At 39.0% G+C, this 22,926-nt stretch overlaps 1 protein-coding gene across 5 annotated transcripts in view; it reads right to left on the bottom strand.

The window, feature by feature from the left end:
* Positions 1-22,926, bottom strand: part of NALCN (sodium leak channel, non-selective) — a 317,213-nt gene that overhangs the window by 24,012 nt on the left and 270,275 nt on the right. For all 5 annotated transcript variants that reach the window (XM_043582614.1, XM_043582617.1, XM_043582618.1 and 2 more), the window contains 10 exons: positions 21,504-21,595; positions 21,294-21,416; positions 18,443-18,499; positions 17,825-17,945; positions 17,600-17,731; positions 16,473-16,640; positions 14,691-14,795; positions 10,627-10,733; positions 4,212-4,332; positions 4,028-4,126 (listed from right to left, as the gene is read on the bottom strand). In XM_043582614.1, the coding sequence (XP_043438549.1) occupies positions 4,028-4,126; positions 4,212-4,332; positions 10,627-10,733; positions 14,691-14,795; positions 16,473-16,640; positions 17,600-17,731; positions 17,825-17,945; positions 18,443-18,499; positions 21,294-21,416; positions 21,504-21,595 (1,125 nt within the window). The remainder of the gene's footprint in view (positions 1-4,027; positions 4,127-4,211; positions 4,333-10,626; positions 10,734-14,690; positions 14,796-16,472; positions 16,641-17,599; positions 17,732-17,824; positions 17,946-18,442; positions 18,500-21,293; positions 21,417-21,503; positions 21,596-22,926) is intronic.

Here is a 22,926-nt window from a genome sequence, read left to right on the forward strand (position 1 = left end):
GAATTGCCTGTTCATATTCTTTGCTCATTTTTGTATTTGGATATTTACTTTTAGAGGTTTTATAGAAATTCTTAATATATTCTGGATATTAATCTTCTGTCAGTTATGTGAATTGTAAATATTTTCTCTTAGTCTTAGCTTGCTTTCTAAAAAAATTTTTTTTTGCCTTATCAAGTCTCTTATGTCTCAGAAACTTTTTATTTTAATGTAATCTAATCTGTAAATTTCTCTCTTTATGAATTCCACTTTATGGTTAAAGTCAAGAAATCCACAACTCCTCCAGGGTCAAAAATAAATTCTACAAGGTTGAAAATGGATTTTCACAGCTAGGTCTTTCATCCTTCTGGAATTCATTTCTGAGTATGCTGTGAGGTAGAAATCTGTTTAATTTCTTATATCTAGACAATGACCCCAGCACCTCTTATTGATGGTCTCACCCCCTCCACTGATTTGTCATGCTACTTCTCCTTTATATATACCTGGTCCTCCTGGGGCTTTTAGCTCTGTTCTAAATCTAACTTTCTATCTCTGTAACATTACCCATCCTGTTTGACTCACCATAGCTTGTTTACTTTCCTTTTCCATACTTTTGTTCATGCTTAGCCTTGAGAGAGGTTTGTCAATTTAATTTTTTTTAAAGAATAAGCTTTTGTCATTCTTGAATCTTTTATAATATCTTTGTTTTCTATATCATTAATTTATGTCCTTATCTTTTTTACTTTCTTCCATTTTACTTTGTTGATCTTATTATAATTTATTGATTTGGACATCTGACATATTACTAATTAATCTTTGAATTTTCTTGAACATACACTTAAAGTTACAAATTTCTCTAATTGATTTATCTATATCTTGTGAGCTTTTATATGTGATTTTTATAAATGATTTATCTGAATGTCTTAAGAGTTTCTATTCTAATTTCTTCTGTTACTCATAAATTATTTAGAATGTCTTAATATTTCCAACATCTGAGGAATCTTTTGTTATCTTTTTTTATTATTGTAGAGAATATGTTCTGTACATTACCAATATTTTGGTAACTATTTTTTATGATCTCTGGGCAGTACATTTTATACTTGAAAATTGCTGGACTCTGGGTTATTCATATGTACAGTAGATCAAATGTTTGTATTGTGCCAAATCTCATATTTTCTTTTTTTTCTGATTTATGAGTTTCTTAGGGATATATGTTAATATCTTTCACTATGATTTTGGACTTGCTGGCTTTTTAAAATAATTTGGTTAATTTTTGCTTCATATATTTTAGGGTTCAGGAGTTCTATACTTTGTTGGTAATTCATTTCTTCTGCAATTATCTAATTACACTGTTTATTCCTAATAATGATATTTGTTTTAAACTAATTTTTCTGATATTGATATTGCTAAGCCATTTTTCTTACTATCTGCAAACAAATATTTTGGTTTCTCTGGGTGCTAGAGATATTGATATTATTTCTTTATTCTACAAAACAAAATATTTTAGAAAGTTGAGCTCTGAAATGAGCCAAAAGAATAATAAGCGTGGTGGTATCATCTGATCATTAATATCAGAAAACCTCTGGAAGTTTATTATTGTGACATTAAGTTTATTAATCAAACTGTTATCTCATAATTGAGAAATTAAATATATATATATTACTAGTATAAACTTTGAACTTTTTTAAACAAGGTTCCATTTTCCAGGGAAGACATAAATTTGCATGATTCAGAATTGTGCAAATGTTGCCCCCAAAGCTTGCCTTATGTACTGTATCTTTATATTTCCCTATTGCCTATATATTTGGAAATCTATTTACATACTTTTGGGTTTGACCATTAGAATGTGAGCTCCATGAGGGCAGAAATCTTTATGTGTTTAGTGTTTAGTTTGTGTGTTTAGTTTTTATGTTCCCAGGTCTGGCCCCAGTCAAGTTCTCAAAGAAATCTGTTGAATGACTAAATAATAAATCAATAAATGCTGTTATACAGCAGCTCATGTGCTACCATCTGAAAAGCTTACTGGGAAAAAAAAATCCCTCCTAAATGGTTCATATAACTCATAAATTTGCATTGTCAATTAAATAATCAAGTTTGTCATGTTTTCTTCTACTTTTCCTCTTTCTGTAAGCACCCAGCACCCACTTGAGCTTAAGTCCGTGTTCCCCTTCTCAAGGCCAAGATGCTTCTTTCTTCCCTCAGCACATTAATACAACCAGTACTGTGAGTAGACCTCCTGATACTTGTCTTAACTTCAGCCAGGCCTCCAAACTCAAGAGCTGCAATTGATTATATATTTGTCTCTGGTTGCTGAACATTTTATGTTGCTGCATTTATGTCGCTGATTTGTGAGCTGCCATAGGACCTGATTCTCCTGAAAACAGGTGTCTGCTCAGAGGACCTATCATGGTGTTTTGAGCAAGCAGGGCCTAAGCTCTCTACTTGGCTGACTGGCTTCTGCTCTTGTTCAGGAATCTCCATTGTCTGCTCCAGTGCCAAGGCTCAATGGCATCTGAAGAGACCCATCTTCCTCCTTCTGCTTGGTATCAAATTGAACACACTTTAGGGCTTAGAGACACTCATTTATGAATCTGTTATAGTAAAATAGGGGGCTGGGCAATATGATCTCTCTCTATCCTTTCTTATTCTAAAATCCCATGTTTCTGTGGGTCAGAGTAGTGTTGGGGCCCAAAGTGGAGATTTTTAAGCCACACCCTTTGAAAGCCCGCACCAAATAACATCCTCATTAGGCACACATCAATGGTGGCCATCAACTGGGTAGCTGGAACCACACATGCAGAGCCCGGGGAGTGGGAGTGTGTGTGAATGATACAGTCCCATGTGCAGCTGCCCTAGCCAGTGGGTTCGGATATGCTTGCATGCGATCCTGTCCTGGTCACGAATCACAGGAGCGTCATATCTAGCTTTAATTCAGTGCAGAGTGACATTTTTATATTCTCGGAAGAATTTCAGACTCTGCAGAGTGGGCATCGCTTCTGAATTGTGACCCCATTTTCTACACCTTAAAAGCCCCAGAGAAGTCATGTCACCTCCATAAGCTCTGTGTTTTCTTCCACTGTGCATTTCAGAGTTGTGAGAACTGAAAATGGCATATGTAAACCTTAGTATGTAGTAAGTGCTCAAAAGCTGTATCCACCAGGGTACCTGGGTTAAATGTCTGACTTTGGCTCAGGTCATGATCTCACAGTTCATGAGTTTGAGCCCACCACCAAGCTCTGTGCTGACAGTTCGGAGCCTGGAGCCTGCTTTGGATTCTGTGTCTCCCTCTCTCTCTGCCCCTTCCCCCACTTGCATTCTGTCTCTCTCTCTCAAAAATAAAAAAACATAAAAAATTTTTTAAAAAGCTGTATGCACTTCAATTATGATTCCAGAAGACAGATCCTTACATACTAGAGTGCACATCAGCCACGGACAGAAGAACGACATAGAATGTTCTCTCCCAAACTCACTCTTTGACAGGAAACCACACTTGCTGTTTTCCCATTCGGGAGCTCTTATAGTGATTGTTAGAGTTGCTCTGAACTTAGCATGCTTCCCGAGTTCATAAAGTATGTAAAGTTTTTATATGAAATTAGAAAATCTTCTTTATATTCAATGAATTAGGATTTAACATTTCTACTGCACCCCAGCCCCATCAAAATTCTGAGTTCACCTATAGCGTTACAAAGAAGCATCCAATTTACATTGTGTGAAAGTAATATTACCTGCAATCAGTACACAGTTAGTTCAGCTATTGTATTTTAATAACTTGCTGCACATCCTTTCAATTTGAACAATAGGAGATGTGCCTTTCAGTTGTCAGCGAATTAATGACACCATCCCCAAAAGGGGAAATTTTGTGAGGGAACTGTGCTCTTAAATAATGTGCCTGAAAGGCAGCGATGAGGTAGCTTGTAAAATAGTTATAGAGATTATTTACACCAGTCACATTATGGTTTAATGCGACTTCATGCCGTGTGAGAAAAAGAGAGCTCAAAGCAAGTGGCTAGAAAAGAATAAACCCTGTGGTATTCAAACCAAGAATTCTTACCTTGTTTTCATTGAAATTAGCAATAACTACTCCAACAAAAAGGGTCAGTCCAATCATGCAACCCAGGAATACAAACACATGAATGTAGATCCCGTGCATCTGTATAAATGAAAAATACGGTTATTCATCAAAGCAAATGAGAGCAGCTGTTGACACATTCAAAGGATTCCGTGTGCTTGCTTACCGGCCCCACACGATGAATAATAACATCCCTCACTTCCACCCAGCCTTTCAGGGACAGAACTTCAAACAATGCCAGCATGGCATTTCCCACATTGTCAAAATTAAAATTCCGAGGATTTGCCCTGCAAGTCAGAAAGAAGAATGTTCTGTGAAATTCCGATGAGAAGCACCCTAAGGCAAATATCTGTAGTTCTTTCCAATCTTGGGTGCGGGGTGTACTTAGCATTTGGAAGGCAGGCTAGCTGGCATTCATTTGCTAAATCAGAAAAGTGCATGAATATGTTATTATTTCTTAAAATTTAATTAATTATTAGGTAATCATAGGGTGTTCTTAACGAACAACAAAACACAACAGTTCAAGTTCTGGCTCTAAAGGTTCCTTAACGTTTCTGGCTCGTCCTGATTCTATGGAGGGCTGGAAGTATGCTTTCTGGTTATAAACTGCATAGCATATTCTCACAAAGGGGCGCTGGAGTTTGGATACAAATTTTGCAATAGTTTTAAAATTGAAAACTTCTCTAAAGGATAAATTACAATTCCTGATGTTAATATAGCAAGTATAAAAAGAGTAGAATCTAGCCACTTTCTTTAATTCTGTGACATCATGGGAACATCACTTTGTAAAGTAGTGATGCATTTGGAAGTCCCTGAGCGGCCAGAGGTGTTTGCTGGTAGCCTACATGTTTCCAGATCATTCTCTCCCAGTTGGATTTTTTTCTCTCTCACTAACTCTGGGTGTTCTTAACAGAGACTTCTTGTAGACCCCAACATTGCAGTATGCTGTCTACATCCACACTTGATTGCTGGTATTTAAAACACTTTGGCTCCACTATTATTTTTTGTTTGTTTGTTTTTGTTTTCGTTTTTTTTTTTTTGAGGGGGCATATTGCATTTTTTGTTTTTTACTAACATGTTTTTACTTTTTTCTTCCCACGAAAGGAAGTGATTTTTTTTTAATATATTACATCTCCCTTAGTCATTATGGGTCTTGTCTAACATTTTTCTTGTCCATAGAAGATTTCACTGTTTTCCTTTTTCCTCTTATTAGACTATTTAAAATAATTACAAGACCTAGACAACTACACACTGCAAAGTCATGACTATCACTGTATTTCCTGAGTTTGATGGAGAATTGGTCCCAGGACTACTAAAAAAAGTGGCCCTATAGAAGCATGGCCAAATTATATTTTGATCATTTTTTTTCCTATTAGCTCATTTATCAAAATTTAACCTTCACAGAAGGTGATACTCTGGAGAAAATCTGGGTTAGTATTTTTCTACACCTTTTTTTTTTTTAAAGTAGGCATCGTGTACAGCACAGAGCCCAATGCGGGACTTGAACTCATGACCCTGAGATGAAGACCTGAGCTGAGATCAAGAGTCGCCCACTTAACCAACTGAGCCACCCAGGTGCCCCTCTACCACCATATATATATATAATTTTAACATCATAGAAACAATCATGCAATACACCTTTATAAGTTTTCTTTTTTAAAGCATTAAATAGATGGGGATCTAATAAGAAACCATACAACTAAACTGACTTGCTCCTAAGGTTTAAGGATGATTGGTAGAAACGTTTTCCACATAGTGCAAAAGCCCCACTCAGAAATTCCTATTTTGGGATTCTGATTTATATTTTTTACATATGAAAGTATAAGCATATTCTCTTGGATTTTTCCACCATTTCTTCCTTTGGGGTTTCAATTAAATTTAATATATTTTACAGCAGACAGAAGCTGTAAGGATTCTGCAGATGCCACAGTTTTCTTGAATAAGGATTTTTTTTAAAGCTAAGCAGGCCAGCTCTCGGATCTGATGTTGAACTTTCTTACCCATCCATTTTCTTTATGTAAAAGTGCTTTTTTAGCTGAATATGCAGCATCCCAAAGTACTTTCATGTTCCACATCCTTTAGAAGTTAGAATATGTTAAAAATACACTTTTAGGCTAAACCAAGAAAAATAAAATGGAGAATCACAGACTTAAATAGTTGGAAGAGTACATCACATTAAAAAAATAAGTATCAGTTTTAATCATCTAAGATGTTCATGCTATGTTCATGCTACTAAAATTGGAAAGTTTTAAACTTTACCTATAACTACAGAGGACTTCAATAAATCCCAAGCCTAATCCATTGTTGTAATTTTCCTGTCACCCTTCCTTGATGTGGAAGCCTGTATATAATATATAATCATATACATATAGTATAATATATAATAATATATGTATATAATGTTGTATATAATCTTTTCCAGTTAATTAAAAAATTTTAAAAATATCATAATCTTGTCCATCCAATTGAGAAAACTAAGACATTGGTTCTAACCTTACAGTTTTGTTAATCTTCTACCTCCCCGTGAAAAGCTCCCCAAGATCCCAAGATTGCGATAAAGAGGGTTGTTCCTTTGGGAAGAAGGAGCCCCCAGGAGGAGAGGAGCTCAGCCTGAGCCCTTGGATGTAGAAATACAGGGGGCAACACTATCCAAAATGGCCCTTCCAAGATGCTGGAAGTAGTCATGTTTCTGTTAAACTTACAAAAGTGAGATAGATTTATATTCTTCTCCTTAAAGAGCATACTCAAATTGTTTGAGCTGTAGACTCAACAAAAATCTGATCTTCTGCCTAGAATGTATCACACTATAATTTAAAATTACCTAGAATTCAACTCCAGGTAAGCTTCCAGTGAGCTAATTTGATTTATGTAGCATCAAAGCCTTTAGAAAATCATATTACATTATTTGTAATATTATCTCCTGTTCTCTATTACATTTCAAGTTCCTAGGGCTTGGGGGCCCTAGCTTGTCCCCAGTAATAGCGCAATGTCTGGAGAATAGTAAGCACTCAATGAATATATCTATTGAAACTGAATACTTTTTTTTGATATCTATTATGCATCCCATTTTCCTATGTCCCAGACCTCTGCTTAAAACAAAACACACAATATTTGTAATATATATATTTTATACTTTTTACCAAGGTAATTTTTATCTCATCAAGTCTGAGTGATTCAGAAGAAGATGAATGTACTCATCTGAACAAAGAATATAGAAGCCTGACTATCTCCTGAATTAGGTAGTGCATATTTATAGCCTTCCTAATTATAATTATCAAAGCATTCCCTAATGCCAGTTCTCCAGATATGTTATTTTCTTAATCATAAATTTGCCAATATAAAACTATAACATCTTGGCTGCTAACTCTTGATGAGCTTACTAACAAAGGAAAATGTAAAAATTATCATAGTTATAGCTGGTGTTTATTTGACAAAAGATTTTTATTTTACCAAAACTAACCCAAGTCATGGTATTCTGGACAAATGGACAAGCATTATTGTTATGGTGTTCAAGTGATGCCCCTCTATCAGCTTATGCTTTTAAAGTGCCATTGAACTTGAAACACCAAATAATAACTTACATGAAACATTGCATTTCAGTTAATTTGGATTTTTATGGAACAAGCTGAATGTCAGAGGGTACAACTGGCAACAGGTTTACTTTTCTCCCAACACTGCCTTCCAGTGGGTTCTAGCTCCCTTCCTGACATCTTGGAGATCCCAAAGCTTTTTTGTCACTTTCAGTTATATGAGTCTCATTCTGAAAAGTCCACTTTGTTCTACATCAAACCCTTGTTCCCATAACCCATTTAAGGACCCTATCCTCAGCCTCTCAGCCTGACCCATGGTTTGAGGAGGGAAGAAGAGGGCTGACCACTCTGTTCCCTCTTCCTCTTCAGGCCACCATCTGATTCTTAACAAGATGGCAGTGGGATGCAGTTGGACGTAGATAAATGAGGTTAAATTCCACATAGCTCACACTGCTGGCCACTGGCCACTGTTGCTCTGGTCATAGCAACTATTCTTTCATGGAACCCACTGCCTGCCATGTTCCTAGTTTCTGTACACTTGATACTTTAATGTCTGTCCTCCATGCATGTGTTGGACACACTTTGCTCTGGACAACCTGATAAAATGACTGAATCACCCTGCCTTGGCCTCTTGTCTCTCTCATCACCCTCCCACCTCCTTGGAAGAGTCCTTTCTAGGGCTTGCTTTTCTTTTTTTCAAAAAAAAATTTCTCTCTTTGGAGAGAGAGACCGAGAGCAAGTGGGGGAGGGGCAGAGAGAGAGAGAGAGAGAGAGAGAAACACACAGAATCTAAAGCAAGGTCCAGGCTCTGAGCTGTCAGCACAGAGTTCAATGCCAGGCTTGAACTCATGAACCGCGAGATCATGACCTGAGCTGAAGTTGGACACTTACCCGACTGAGCCACCCAGGAGACCCTAGGGCTTGCTTGTCAAATACAGACCAACCAACCCAGAGTCTACAGCCCCAACTACCTCCTTTATCAGGCTTCCACCCTTTGGGTCACTATCCACCTGCCCTGATCACCAGGTAGCAGAGCACTAGGGAGAGCCCTGTGTCTCAGAGCCCATTGAAGTTACTCAACTAGCTAATCCTAAGCCTGCTTGCCCTGACTCACCCATTCCAACTCAAGGAAACCACAATAAAGGCTCTGGTCCACAGTTCCCTTTTTCCCTCTGCCTCATGACTGACCCTGGGGCTTCCCTATGTGGCCTCCTGTGGTGTGGTTTGCCCCATAGTGGGAACTATGAGTAACAAACCAGCTCTTCAATGACAATTGTCTTTCGATCTGTTGACTTTATTATACCTCAAATTTTCTATTAATACACTAGATTCTGAAACATCCTCCAGCACGAGGGTGCCCCATTGTGTCATTCCTGCTGAGAGTAGTCTTCAGGTGACTCTCAGTTCCCATTCCTGGAAACATCCCCACAGCCTCTCCAATAGGAGCACCCCCCTCCAGCACATAGCCCTTTGGAGCAGAGTTCCATCACGATGGCTCAGATCACTGGCCTGAGGCAGTGATGATTTGGAGCCTCCAACACTGATAACTCCCCTGTCAGATGGTGAAGAGCGCTTGCCTACATGAGTGTCTCTTCTTGCCTCATCAATCTCTGATATCACGCAGTCCCCATGGGGACTCACTCAGCTGGGGAGACAAGCACCCTTGACCTCTTCCCATAGTAAAGCAGGAGCGACCACAGCACCGTCTACTGAATTCACTCAATTTCACGATGCTGTCTCTGAGGATATAGTGTTTTCTTTTCCTGGAGCTGGGTGATGGAGGTGGATAATCTTTTAGGAAGTTCAGCTGGGACTGGCAATGTTGCTTTCTTTGGAATATAATGAAATTTTATCTCTTAGTGACCTCAGCTTTGAAGCTTTTGCCAAAATTCTAAAACAGCAGGAAAAAAAAACCATTTGATGTCTTGATATAAATAAATTATTTATGGTATAATAATGCGTTTTCACCTCACAAAAAATAAACTTTTTATGTTTCTTTCATATTTTATTTTAATATAAATTAGACTTCTTTTATAGTTAGCACTGGGATAAGGATATCTTTGTGTGTTATGTACTTCCTGCTCCAGCTGAAGCCACACAGTCAAATTCATCTTTTTTTTTTTCATAATTCTTTGGTATTGAAAAAAATAAAAACCCAGTATAAGTTGTACTGAATTGTTTTTAAAAGTGAATTTCACAACAGTGAAATGCCAAAGCTGGTAGCAATGGGTCCTAAGGGTGCAACTGGGTGAAATGCAATTTCTTTTAAAGAGTTTTGACATTTCCTAGAAAACATCAATTGTGACAAAAGCAGAGTCTTTGCTGTGGTTCACTTGTTATTCTAAGAGGTAAAATGAAAAAAAAAAAAGAAAACAGATGACTATTTAAAAGGACAAATGAAGTTAATAGGACACTTAGTTCATCAATGAAGCCCACTGAGAGATTTCATTCATCGCCATTAGTAAAATGGATGAAAAAGAAGGTACTAGGCACTTCTAGCTTTGATGTAAGTGCTTTGAAAACTCATTTTCAGGAAAAATGAATTTTAAAGAGAAAGTTAGATATAATCATTTGTGTTACTGATTACTCCTTTCCGGCGTTTCAATAATGGAAATCCTTCCATGTAAATGCGTTTTAAAATTGAAACAGCTTTCTGATTTGGGCTTCTATACAACTGTTATGAGGATATCAGATTCTCCCTTAAAGATATAAACTCAGGACGAGTTTGGTTTTAATTTGATAGAAAATCTTTGTCTTTTAAGCCTCACTAATTTTTAATGCCATGCGAATCGAGTTACATACTTCAAAGTATTAGAAAAATAGAGGGGTGATAATCCATTAGTTACATGAAACAACATGGGACTCAGTGTACCACTTGCTCTCTCATTTACTGTATTTTTGCATCCTGTTGTAATTCAGGGCTTTGCCTTGTATTATTTAAAATCATTTTAGCACCTCTGGCAAAATTACTTTTCATGCCAAATTTTATTGATTTAAAACCTTATACTGATAAATATCGCATTCTTCAGGATCTTTTTCTGAAATGCTTACCAAACACGGGGCACCCAAAATCCAGGCTTTTTCTCTCCAGGTCTTAATTTTAAATTTAAGTTCTTGGACACGCTTACATTAATTCTGAATATGCCGTTACAATCCTCCTAAAATAGAAGAAAACAGGTCAGGGGGAGCCTGGTCAGAAAATGAACTCCAAAAAGATAAAGGATAAGAAAGCACATTTTAACCTAGAATAACAGGTTTTTAAAAAAATATTTATTTACTTATTTTTGAGAGAGAGAGAGCAAGACAGCGTTTGCACATGAGCAGGGAATGGGCAGAGAGAGGGGAGAGACAGAGTCCCAAGCAGGCTCCACGTTGTCAGCAAAGAGCCTGGTGAGTGGTCCCTCCCACAAACCATGAGATGATGACCTAAGCCAAAATCAAGAGTCAGAAGCTTAACCGACTGAGCCACCTAGGCACCCTGAATAACAGAGGTTTTTATGTGATAACAGTGTTGTGGGCAGCTATCCAGCAAACAGGGACAAGGACTGCAGAGATGAGTGGTAAAAATTTACGCTAGAAACATTTGCAAGTAGGCAAAGGATCTGAACAGACATTCCTTCAAGGAAGACATACAAATGGCCAATGAGAACATGAAAAGATGCTCAGTGTCATTATTCAGCCAGAAAATGCAAGTCAAAACCATGATGGGATAACACGTGCCATCCACTAAGAAGGCTATCATCAAAAATCAAATAAACTTTGACGAGGTTGTGCAGAAATTGGAATCCTCCTACTAGAACCCTTACACACTGCTGGTGTGAGTGGAAAATGCTACAGCCACTTTGGAAAACAGGTCCTCAAACAATCAAACAAAGAATTACTTGAGAACCCAGAAATTCCACCCCTAGGTATTTATCCAAGAGAAATGAACACAGATATCTACATGAAACTTGTACATGAATGTTTATGTCATTATTATTGTAAATAGCATTAATTATAATAGCCAAAAGGTGGAAATGATCCAAATGTTCATAGTGGATGAATAAGTTACATCAATAAAATATGGTGTATCCATGCAATGGAATATTTTTCAGTCCTACAAAGGAATGAAGCACTGACCTACGCTACAACATGGATGAACCTCGAAAACATTATGCTAAATTAAAGAAGTCAGCCACTAATGATCACATGTTAGATGATTCCATTCATAGAAGAGTCAAAAACAAGGAACTCTATAAGGCAGAAAGTAGTTTTGTGGTTGTTTTGTGATGGGGGTGTCAGGAGTATAAGGGTGAAACTTAAAAGATAATGTTTCTTTTTGAGGTGATAAAAATGCTCTAAGCCTGGGGCACCTGGATGGCTCAGTCAGTTGAGCATCCAACTCTTGATTTCAGCTCAGGTCATGATCTCACGTTTCATGGGATCAAGCCCCACATCAGGCTCCACACTAGAGTGTGGAGCCTGCTTGGGATTCTCTCTCCCTCTCTCCCTGCCCCTCCCCCATTTGTGCTGTCTCTCTCTCTCTCAAAATAAATAAACATTTAGAAAAATGTTCTAAGCCTGACAATTGTACAACTCTGGATATGCTAAAAACTATTGAATTGTACACTCCGAGTGGGTGAATTGTGCGGTATGTGAATTATATCTCCAATAACATTGTTTTTAAAAGACTTTAAAACTAAAACATGAGTAAGAAGATTTTCACTCATTTTCTGTCTTTATTCTTCTTTTTGTTTTATCTTTCTTTCTTTGCCTGTGATTGTCATGTTTTGAACCTAAACCCCTTTCCTGGGTATAATGTGTATACACTTGGGATATTTCAATGGAACTTCAAAGTCTAACCTAGTTAAAGTCACCTTCAGCCTTCAGCCTTGCGTCCTCCCAGCTTCCCGGTTTCTGTCCGTGGGCCAGCACCTTGTCGGCCCCCAGCATCAAGATGCAGAATTGTCTATGGCTTTCCCCATCCCGCTTGGGCCTCATCTCCATTCTTATTTCCACTAGTTTAGTGAATACCAATATTACTTCTCTTTGGATTGCCAGTAAAATTCCTTAGAATAAAAAGCCTTCTTACACCAATGATATCCCTTTAACTTAAAAAGCGTGGATAAACTTACCTACAATAACCCAAAGATAAACACAGTTGACATTTTGGCATATATACTTCCAGTTTTTTTTTTCCTATGCATATATGTGATCGTACAGTTTTTACTCTTCCATAGCCCACTTTTTCAGTTAAAATATATTGCAGTTAAGTTCTCATAGTAACCCTACACATTCATCTACAACATTATTCCTGTTGGCTGTGCTGTGGTGTATCAAATAGAGGCCCCATGATATATTTGGCCTCTTGGGCCTCTTCCAGTTTGTCTTTCTGAGCCCATGGGAGCCCAGCTTTGAGTGGGTGAGGCTGTCTGGCATCCTGGTGAAAAGCAAGGAATTTGGGGCCATGCTGCCTTGACATGAATCTTAGCTTCCCCATTTATTTTAGGGTGACCTTGGACAAGTTCTTTATCCTCTTTGTACTTCTATCCTTAGCCAGGTCTGGGTATGAGCAGAGAGTGTAAAATCACAATGCTCTTAAGCCGTTATTAATATACTGAGTCCTGCAAAATTCCTCGTAGGTTTCATCTTGAAATGTTGTTGTCATCTTTTCGGCCTCTATTCAGTGGGAATCTAAACTAACCCTTCTTGGCTTACCTGAGCTTGTGGATTAACGCATCAGTTCTTTATTACCTCCTTCGTTAGCTAATTTGATACATCATGACCTTTATGCCATGTTCCTTGTTATGTCTTCTCAGGTTTATCGAAGTTCCTGGAACGTCTGGAGACACAGGTGGTGTCTCTTCTGCTCTGCCACTTACTGAAATCCTCACTATTAACATAATTGATAATGTACTTTGGGCAAAGATGCATTTTATAACCATCAGAGAATGAATAATTTTTACAGTCAGTAGCTCTGAAAATGTAGAAATTTTCATACTGATGTAAAATCTGTATTAGATAGCCATATTTGTTGGAAACATAGAAATAGGTATTATAGTTCAGCTGTATTAGGCCTTTTGAGTATGTGCGTCTTAATGGACTTAAGGCATTATTTTACCTGGATGAAAGAGGAAATGCTTTCGCTGTTTGTACGTTAGCAGTACTTGGATCACTTCATGAATCTACTTGAATATAGGGCAGAATCCTAAGGGAAGGCACACTGGATAGTGTAGCAGTGATGGCTGATTGTAACCACACTCATCCTGTTTTTCTGCAGGACACATCACTGAGCCACCTGTTGCATTCTCCCACCTGCCTCAGGAGGCCAAGCTCTTGCTGGTGAAATGTGTGTTGAAGTGAGGTGTGCTGCTTTTGGCCCTGACCGAAACCCTCAGGCATGGAGGGAGTTCTATGCTCTTCTCTGCCAGCTGAACAGAGAAGACATTGAAGACAGCAAAGGGTGGACACACAAAGAAGGAAGACAAAAGGAACTTGAGGCTCTGACAGGTATTCAGAGGAGAGCTGTCCACCTTATTCAAGATGCAATGTATTCACTCCATTATGTTCAGCAAATAAAACCCTGGGGTCACCCAGGAGCCGGCCTCCACTTACTAACACTGACTGAAGAAAGATAAGGCAAAGGGCAGTAGCGGAGGAAGCAAGCTTGGGTCTTTGTTAGCTGTCTTATTGGGGAAGATTCTGGACTTCCCAATGAAGAGAATGATGGAGTGAGAAGTAATGAACAGTGGTATGACAGTTAAACTTTGCCTCTTGTCCTTTCTGGGGGGCTGTTTGCTGATATGTGACAGGATTAAGTTAGGGAAGTCCAAAGGGAGAGTGTCCGAGCCTCACAGCTACAAGCATCTGGAATCGTAAGTGGCTATTCCAAAGGTGTCAACAGAGGTTCCACACTGAAACAACAGAAGACAATAGAATAATCTGGAATGTGCTTTTAATCCCACAAACCTGTGCTAGCCAGAAGAAACAGACTGCCTCCTTTAAGCAGAAGGGGTTGGTGGAGAGAGAATTCTGAGTCTTACGTGGGGGTTATCAACGTAGTGTCAGCACATGTGTACCAAGGGGTGGTGAACTACTCAATTTTTTCTCCCAAAAGAAGGAAAGCAGTAACTTACCCTTCTAATAATGTTAGGATCATTGCACTTGGCCAGTTTTCCCGCAAAAAGCTGAACTCCAAAGCTTGCAAAAACAAGCATTAATGTCAGCAAAAGAATGGAGACCTGAAAAAAAAAATTGGTGAGACATCATATCTCCTGGTAAAAAATTAAACAGTAGGCTTGATTTGAACAGTGATAGGGACACAACTTTTTGGAGAACATGGTATGAAATTCTTGGTCTTTTCATGATATTATTTAACTTCTCCACCACAGGTCATTCAATTAGCCTTGCTGAAATGTTAAAAGGAGGGAATTAACAACAGGTTTTGGATTTTCAGAATAAAAACATATGACTTTCATGTAGGAAAATGGGCTAAGGTATTTTTGATATGGCTTAGGGTTTTCTGATTTTGAAATCTACATTAGTGGAACAAAAGAAAAATGTTTAAATAATTATATTTCCCCTATTTTCTCAAAATGAATTCCTCTCCTTATAAGCAGAGCATAAATTAGAGACAGAGAGGTTTTGCTTTCTTGTAAGCAATGAGGGCACACAAAAGTGCTATACACAGAGGATTGAGGTCATGGAGTCCTAAGAAGTAAGTCTGTTAATTGGTGCTCCCTCTGCTGGATGGTGCCTTGGTCTCAGCACAGAAGAGTGGCAAAGAGTAAAACACTGAACGAACCATTGATCTGTGCTGGTTGAATAATCTAAACATATATCTTCAATATACTAAAATGCTACAAAAACATCATCAGGAGAAAGGCACAAATAAATTCTCTGCTAAATTCTATCAGGGCTCCACGATGCATATACATTAGCTGTCAGGTGATGACATCCTTTTTTCCTTCATTTCCAGCTGTGTGAAAAGCCACCATGTTATGGCTTTAGCACAAAGAAAATGTGAGATTTCAAATATGTCTTTTAAAAATATCAACAACTCTATGCCTATGGAAACATCGCAACCTGTCTTTAAAATACCTCAGAATCAACTGTAACTACAACTGTTCTCTCCCCATAGGTGTGTTTCTAGAAAGCACGATGTAAAATAAGCTTATGTAAATTAATTCAGGATTTCCATGCATGAGCAGAACTCATCAATAATAAAAAGAACCCTTTGATCACTCCTTTGTAAGGCACAGATCCTTCTGTAACAGATTGCGAGCAATGAGCCTCCTACTCATTGCTTTTCTGCAGCCCAGCTCTTCTAAGGCCCTAAGTCAGTGCTCAACTAACAAGGTTTTCTCCTTCGATCACATTTTTAGTATTATTACTGTATCCTGAGGTTACTTAAAGTGGGGTATACCTGTATGTTACTTTTTTTTTAAGTTGTTTTATGTTAACACTCCAAAGATCAGAGACAGCGTCTACACTGTTAGAAACTAGGGACATACAAAATGAAATAATAAGCCCAAATCTATTAACTGCTAATATTTGTACAGTAGGTGGTGTTGAATCTCACCTTTAATTTCTAGATAAGGAAACTGAAACTCAGAATAAAAATTAGGGTCACGAGTTAAGAATGGAAGTATTAGCAAATTCTACCTCTGGGATTCTTGCTTTCATTATACTTTACTAAAAACGTTCATTGAATAAGTTATATCAAGAAAATATACTGACCAGTCAGAGCATCCATGGGTAAAGTTTCTGACTGTGTGTTGTGTTTTGTTAGTGCCTTTCTTGTCCTCTGGCAATGAATAAGATTGTACTTACCCTTGGCAAGCGAGGGTGTCCCCTCATTCACTACATTACAGCGTGGGGCTGTGTGAGTGGGAGGCAAAAGGGTAAATGTAACACACCAAGAAAATTTCCTTGAAGCCGCTGAAAAGTTCTCGAACAACTTTCCTCATCTGGGGCACCAGTTTGAATATCCGCAGAGGTCTCAGGCACCGAAGAACCATTAAAAGTTGAGCTCCTGATTCAGCAGGCACATTTTGAGGCATCCAACAAAGAAATATCAAACTCACCTGGGAGGGGAAAATAATCCCTAGAATTAATCCCTAGAATTAATATCTTTCACTACCTACACTTTCTGAGAGCCAAGTGCATACAACTTTCCTTGAGCAGAGATTCCACATAGCATGTAGGACAAGCTTTCACTACCTATATATGCAATCTCTTAACTCTGATCTCTCAACCCAATATCGACCTGTTAGTGGCCCCACAGGAAAGTCATTAGCTGTACACAGAAATGAAAAGCGGGTGTCCACACTGTGGGTGCATGTACCCCAGTGCATTCTGCACCTTATTTTAACTTACACATGGGAGGCTCAGATTGAAATTCCTTTGATCAAGGATACTAAACTTCATGCTTGACCTGATTCTCACTATTTTACTGATGATCTAAAGATACTACATGTTAACGGTCACAATTCTCCTTGTTATGTTGGAAAAGACATTGATTTTATGCCTTCTTGGACATACAGAAAAAATGAAATTTCTTTGAGTTCCCTTCCTATGGTTTCCCAATTTAGTTTAGCTGAACAGTTGAATGGTCATCTTGTCTAGGCAGATATTTTGTGTATAGGAATTGAAAGAAATTGGAATTGAAAGTGTCCAATCATACTCACATTAGGTTGCTTTTAGCAATGAGGAGCTCATCAATCAATTATATGGTGTAGATTTTTTTTCCTTATGGGAGCCACAAGATTGCAGGGTGCGAATAAGATTTCTTAGACCTTATTAATGTATGTCTTACATGTGTATTAATGTGGTTGATGTATGTGAACCATATCCATGGACATTTTTAATGCTTTTTATTTAGACTTTACATGCATGCCCTTCATTTGCCTGCAATAGATGACCTAAGAACTCAGTAATGACATCTAAACCTCTGGGACTCACGTATCTTTCTCTGGTACTGAGAAATGCAGGAGAGTTCACAAAACCATGACATCTTACATTTAGGAAATAACTGGAGACTTACAAGATATATAAATATGTCCATGACTCCACCAAAGTCCCTGATGACAGCAGTTGGAGTGAAAAATAAGCCATCTGCCATAATCTTCAGATTAAGCTCGATACTCATGAATATCACAAACACGTACTCAGCAATCTGAAATGGGCAAGAGGCAGCTGGGTCACCAACAAGGGGAAAACTGGAGCCCAGTTGTCTGCTGAGCTGTGGGCTGAGATTTGGCAGCCGTACCTGCAAAGTCGGGGCATGCATGACTCTTCGAAAGGGGGACTCAAACATCATAGAAATGCAGGAACAGATGGTTACGATGATCATGACCCAGTCCAGGTAAGTCACCAATCCCAGCAAATCACTGCCAAAGACCAAACAAAACCGAGAAACAACTGTTCTAGGGAAGGCTGTGCGAGTCAGAGATGATCCTTCTGTGATTCTATAAGCAGGACTGGCGTTTTTTAAAAAGCAAATGTTTATTTATTTTTGAGAGAGAGAGAGAGAGAGCGAGAGAGAGAGAGCATGCGCATGCGTGTGTGCATGAGCAGGGGAGGGGCAGAGAGAGAAAGAGGGAGAGAAAATCCCAAGCAGGCTCCACACTGTAAGCACAGAGCCCGACGTGGGGCTCAGTCCCATGAACTGTGTGAGATTATGACCTAAACTGAGATCAAGAGTCAGACACTCAACTGACTGAGCTACCCAGGTGCCCCATGACTGGCATTAAAAAAAAATCCCTAATTATCTATTTCACAGCACGATATGGCAAGAAAATACAGGTAATCTTTATATTTTTATGCAGCATAAAATAGTACATTGAAATTTCAAATGTGCACAGAAAACAGACTTTGTAATGCTTACTAAAGTTGATGGTACTTTGTATTTTTCACAGCTCCTGTGACAGGATCTGTTTTAGATCTGCAAGAGAGAACAAACACAAAATTCTGCAGCATAGCAAGCATAATTTGGCAGCATGGTATTTATAAACATCGTATCTACCTAAAATTTCTTTTATATCCTCTATAAAATTACATTATACAGGAACTGTGCCTTTGGAAGGCAGAGAGCATTAGATGAAAGAAAAAGCAGAAGGGTTTGCAGCTGATGTTTGTGAAAGTAATTGAAAATTCTCAAAATATTTGATTTTAGAATTCATGACTCCATTCAACAATTTCTTTTTTTAATGTTTGTTTATTTTTTTTGAGAGAGAGAGAGAGTGAGCGAGCAGTGGAGGGGCAGAGAGAGGGAGACAGAGAATCCCAAGAAGGCAGCACACTCTCAGTGCAGAGCCCGACGTGGGGGTCTATCTTGTGAACCTCGAGATCATGACCTGAGCCGAAATTAAGAGTCAGACGCTTAACCGTCTGAGCCACCTACATGCCCCTCCTCTGTTCAACAACTTTTTTTAAAATGTCTATTTATTTTTGAGAGGGAGAGAGACAGAGTGTGGGGGTGGGGTAGAGAGAGAGAGAGGGAGACACAGAATCTGAAGCAGGCTCCAGGCTCTGAGCTGTCAGCACAAAGCCCATGAACTGTGAGATCACGACCTGAGCTGAAGTCGGATGCTCAATCAACTGAGCCACCCAGGAGTCCCTCAACAATTTTTGACATGGATATGACAAAGTAGAATTTTGACTTCCATTTAAAAACACTCAGTTAAAATCTCGGCCTTAGCAGTTCAAGGATTTTCCTCATGATTATTCAATTAAATCTCCAGAAATTAAATTGAGCTCTTCCTACTGTATTTAACTGTGATCTTGTTGAGTGATTTACGTAGGATTTCTTGGTGTCTCCACTTTTAAGTTTTACTTTCTAGAAGCCCATAACCAACTTCAGTGAAGTCCCAGACAGTGTGTGTGTGTGTGTGTGTGTGTGTGTGCATGTGTGTGTGTGTGTGTGTGTGTGAGCTCCTGATTAACAAGTCTTTCTCAGTCCTTATCAGCTGCTGTGCTGACAAAAGGAGAGTCAGTCCACACTAAATGAAGTGGAGAATTAGCAATTAGATGTTAGCATGGAGGCAGCCAACAGGATAATTCCAGATGAAACACTCACTTGGGGAACTGATCAAATCAACTCTAAACTACTGGCTTCTTTCTTTACTTTGTGAACACTCAGGGAAGTATTTAATCATTATCATTCAGGTGCTTTAAACTGTGAGGGTCTTTCTAGAACAGCAGAGAGAACACTAGATTGGTAGTCAGAAGAGAGCCTTGCACTAGCTCACGTTCCCAAGAAAAGCCCTTAACCTCTACTGCCCTAAGTGCTCTCCTCTGTTGGAGGGGGGTGGGTACAAATGACACCAAATGGTTCCCGAGGTGCCCTCCAGCTCTGAAATATTACCACACTGCATTAGTTTCCTAGGGCTGGTGTAACAAAGTACCAGACTGAGTGGCTTAAACAACAGAAACATTTTCTCTCAGTTCTGGAGGCAAGAAGCCTGAAATGAAGGTGTGGGCAGGGTTGGTTGATTCTGGGGGCCGTGAAGCAAGGACCTGTTCTAGGTGTCTCTCCTTCGATTGTGGATGGCTGTCTTTTCCCTGTGTCTTCACATTACTCTCCTCTATAGGTAGTCTGTGTCCAAATTTGCTCCTCTTTTTTAAAAAAAAATTTTATGTTTATTCATTTTTGAGAGAGACAGACAGAGCACGAGCCGGGAAGGGGCAGATAGAGAGGGAGACACAGAATCTGAAGCAGGCTCCAGGCTCTGAGTTGTCAGCACAGAACCTGATGCGGTGCTCAAACCCATGAACTGTGAGATCATGACCTGAGCCAAAGTCCAACTGAGACACCCAGGTGCCTCCAAATTTCCCGCTTATAAGGACAGCAGTCATATTGGATTAGGGCCCACCTTAATCATTTTATTTTAATTTAATTACCTCCTTAAAGAGGCTGTTTCTAAATAAAGTCACATTCTGAGGTACTAGGGGTTAAGGCTTCAATATACAACCTTTTTTTTTTTTGCAGGAGGATACACACAATTCAGCCCATAACACATAATGATTATCATATGTTACTAATAATGGCATCAGGGAAGTTACAACCACTTAGAGGGAAAGCCTTCACACTTCCTCTGGGACTCTTAAGGTCTTCAGGGTATTTACTAAAGTTACGCAGGACAAAAATTCCATTTTATCCACTAGGCTGTCTGCTAAAATTGGCTTGGGTCCTCACAAATGCAGTGTCCTCCGTGTTGACCACACCGACAGACTCTTACACATTTCTTCCATGTGAGTAGGGACAGAGACATCAGCCAGCGGGTTTTTATCTCATAAGAGTTGGTAATGGAAGTACTCGTCAACTTTATTTCTGTTTACATTATTCTAGAAGAAACTAATTAGGGTATTTTGACAACACAGAAACTATAAGTCTAAAGGTGTGGGCAATGACCTTCCTTGTGTCATTCAGCCTACCCTTTGGTTCGGTATTTCCAAAACAATATATGGAGTTAGTAACGCTGATATAAACATGAACAAATAAAAATGGCTCTTCAGAGCTTTACAAACGTGAGTTTTATATAAATGTGAACTACTTGCAACCTTTGTTTGTTTTCCACCTGGTCGGCCGCTCAGCAAAGAGGAGCAGCATGATTAATTAGCCCACAGTTTATTTTGTGACCCCATTAGGATTACATGTTCCTTCTTCCTTGTATGACAACCCCCCCTGCTGTTTGTACGACTCAGGCCAACACCTGGCTGAAATGGAGTGTACTTACGCATTGAAGCGTGCCCGGACCACCACCCGGCAGAAGTTTCTGAACCTGTGCTCCCGTCCAACTATGAACAGTGGCTTGTCGAAGTATGGATGATTCTCTCTCAGCTCCTCTTCCTGCACTTTCCTTGAAGGGGAAATTGATGTACAGTAAGGCTAAGGGAAAGGCTGCCATCCAGAAACGAGAGATAAGAAACACCGTAGGACCCCGTACCTTTTCATTTCCGCTTGTTCCTTTTTTTCCTGGATCATCTTTATTTCACTGTCTTCTCTTTGTGCATTTCTGTATCTCACTGTATTGGAATGCTAGAAATATAATAAAAGGGGCATATAAAAATGGAAGATTTTTCTGAAGGCCTGAAAATATCACCTATAAGAAACTGAAAGAAATACCTTTATTTTAACATATACATTTTTAGTGGCCACAGTCATCTTAGCAAGGGTATTTTTTTTTCCTTCTAAAGGGTATTTTTTTTAAAAATAGAAATATTTATTGAGAACCTATTATGTGCCAGGCCCTGTTGTAGTGCTGGGGGTATGGCAAAAGGCAAAAATAAAGGATAAAACCCAGCTCTGTGGGGCTAATGTTCTAGTCAGGTAAGACAGATAAAAATTCAAACACAATATGGGGAGAGTTAGAAAATGTTTGGTGTTATGGTAAAAAGCAAAGGGGACAGAGAGTGCTAGGAGGCTCCAAGTTTAAATCTTTTTTTTTTTTTTTTTTAAAGCTTGTCCATTTATTTAGAGAAAGAGTGTGTGGGAGGGGCAGAGAGAGAGGGAGAAAGGGAATCTTGAGCAGGCTCTGCCCTGTCAGCACAGGCTCGATCTCACAAACCATGAGATCATGACCTTGAGCTGAAACCAAAAGTCAGACGCTCAACAGACTTAGCCACCCTGGCGCCTCTAGAAGGCTCCAACTTTAAACAGGTCAGAGCAGACCTCAATAAAAAGATGTTATTTGATTGTAGGCTGGAAGGATATGCAGGTCGCTGTGTATCTGCAAAAATGTGCTCTTCCAGAGGAGAGGTGGGTCTGCCTGTGTGCGGCCCAGCCAGCGTGCCCTGTGGGTGAGCGTCCACATGGTAGGAGACAATGAGGCCAGAAGGGTGGGAGAGGGCCTGGGCATGTAGGACCCTGACTCTGATTTTCACTCCCTGGGAGATGGATGGCCATTGCTCAAATAACCTGATAGATATTATCACAACTATTCCTTAGATTTAATTATCTGTATCTTCTATCATTTGGAATAAGTGAGACAACTGAAGCTCTGTTTTAAATTGCTTCTGTTATGGAGGAAATGACATCAGGGGGGATTTCTTAGGAAATTAGCAGAACTTCATAACCTTTTGCTGTGGAGAAGATGGGAGATGGGTTTTCATTATATGCCTGTGTAGAAAAGAGCATAAAAAGTCTTTGAAGAAGAACTAAGCCTCTGGAATTGAGACTATTCAGGGCCTTTTGTTGTGTATATTTAAACACATGTTTTCAAAGCTGTGCTCTAATTTGGTTCTTAAGTAGACTATATATTTCTACTGAATCACACTGAAGGGAAGTGCTTTGAACTAGTGTTGCCTCTCTGAATTCTCTCCTAGAAATCTTCTCCATGCAACGTGCCTGGTCCTCAAATTAAATGTATA

The sequence above is a fragment of the Prionailurus bengalensis genome, chromosome A1, assembly GCF_016509475.1.
Source record: "Prionailurus bengalensis isolate Pbe53 chromosome A1, Fcat_Pben_1.1_paternal_pri, whole genome shotgun sequence".
NCBI classification, from domain to species: Eukaryota; Metazoa; Chordata; class Mammalia; order Carnivora; family Felidae; genus Prionailurus; species Prionailurus bengalensis.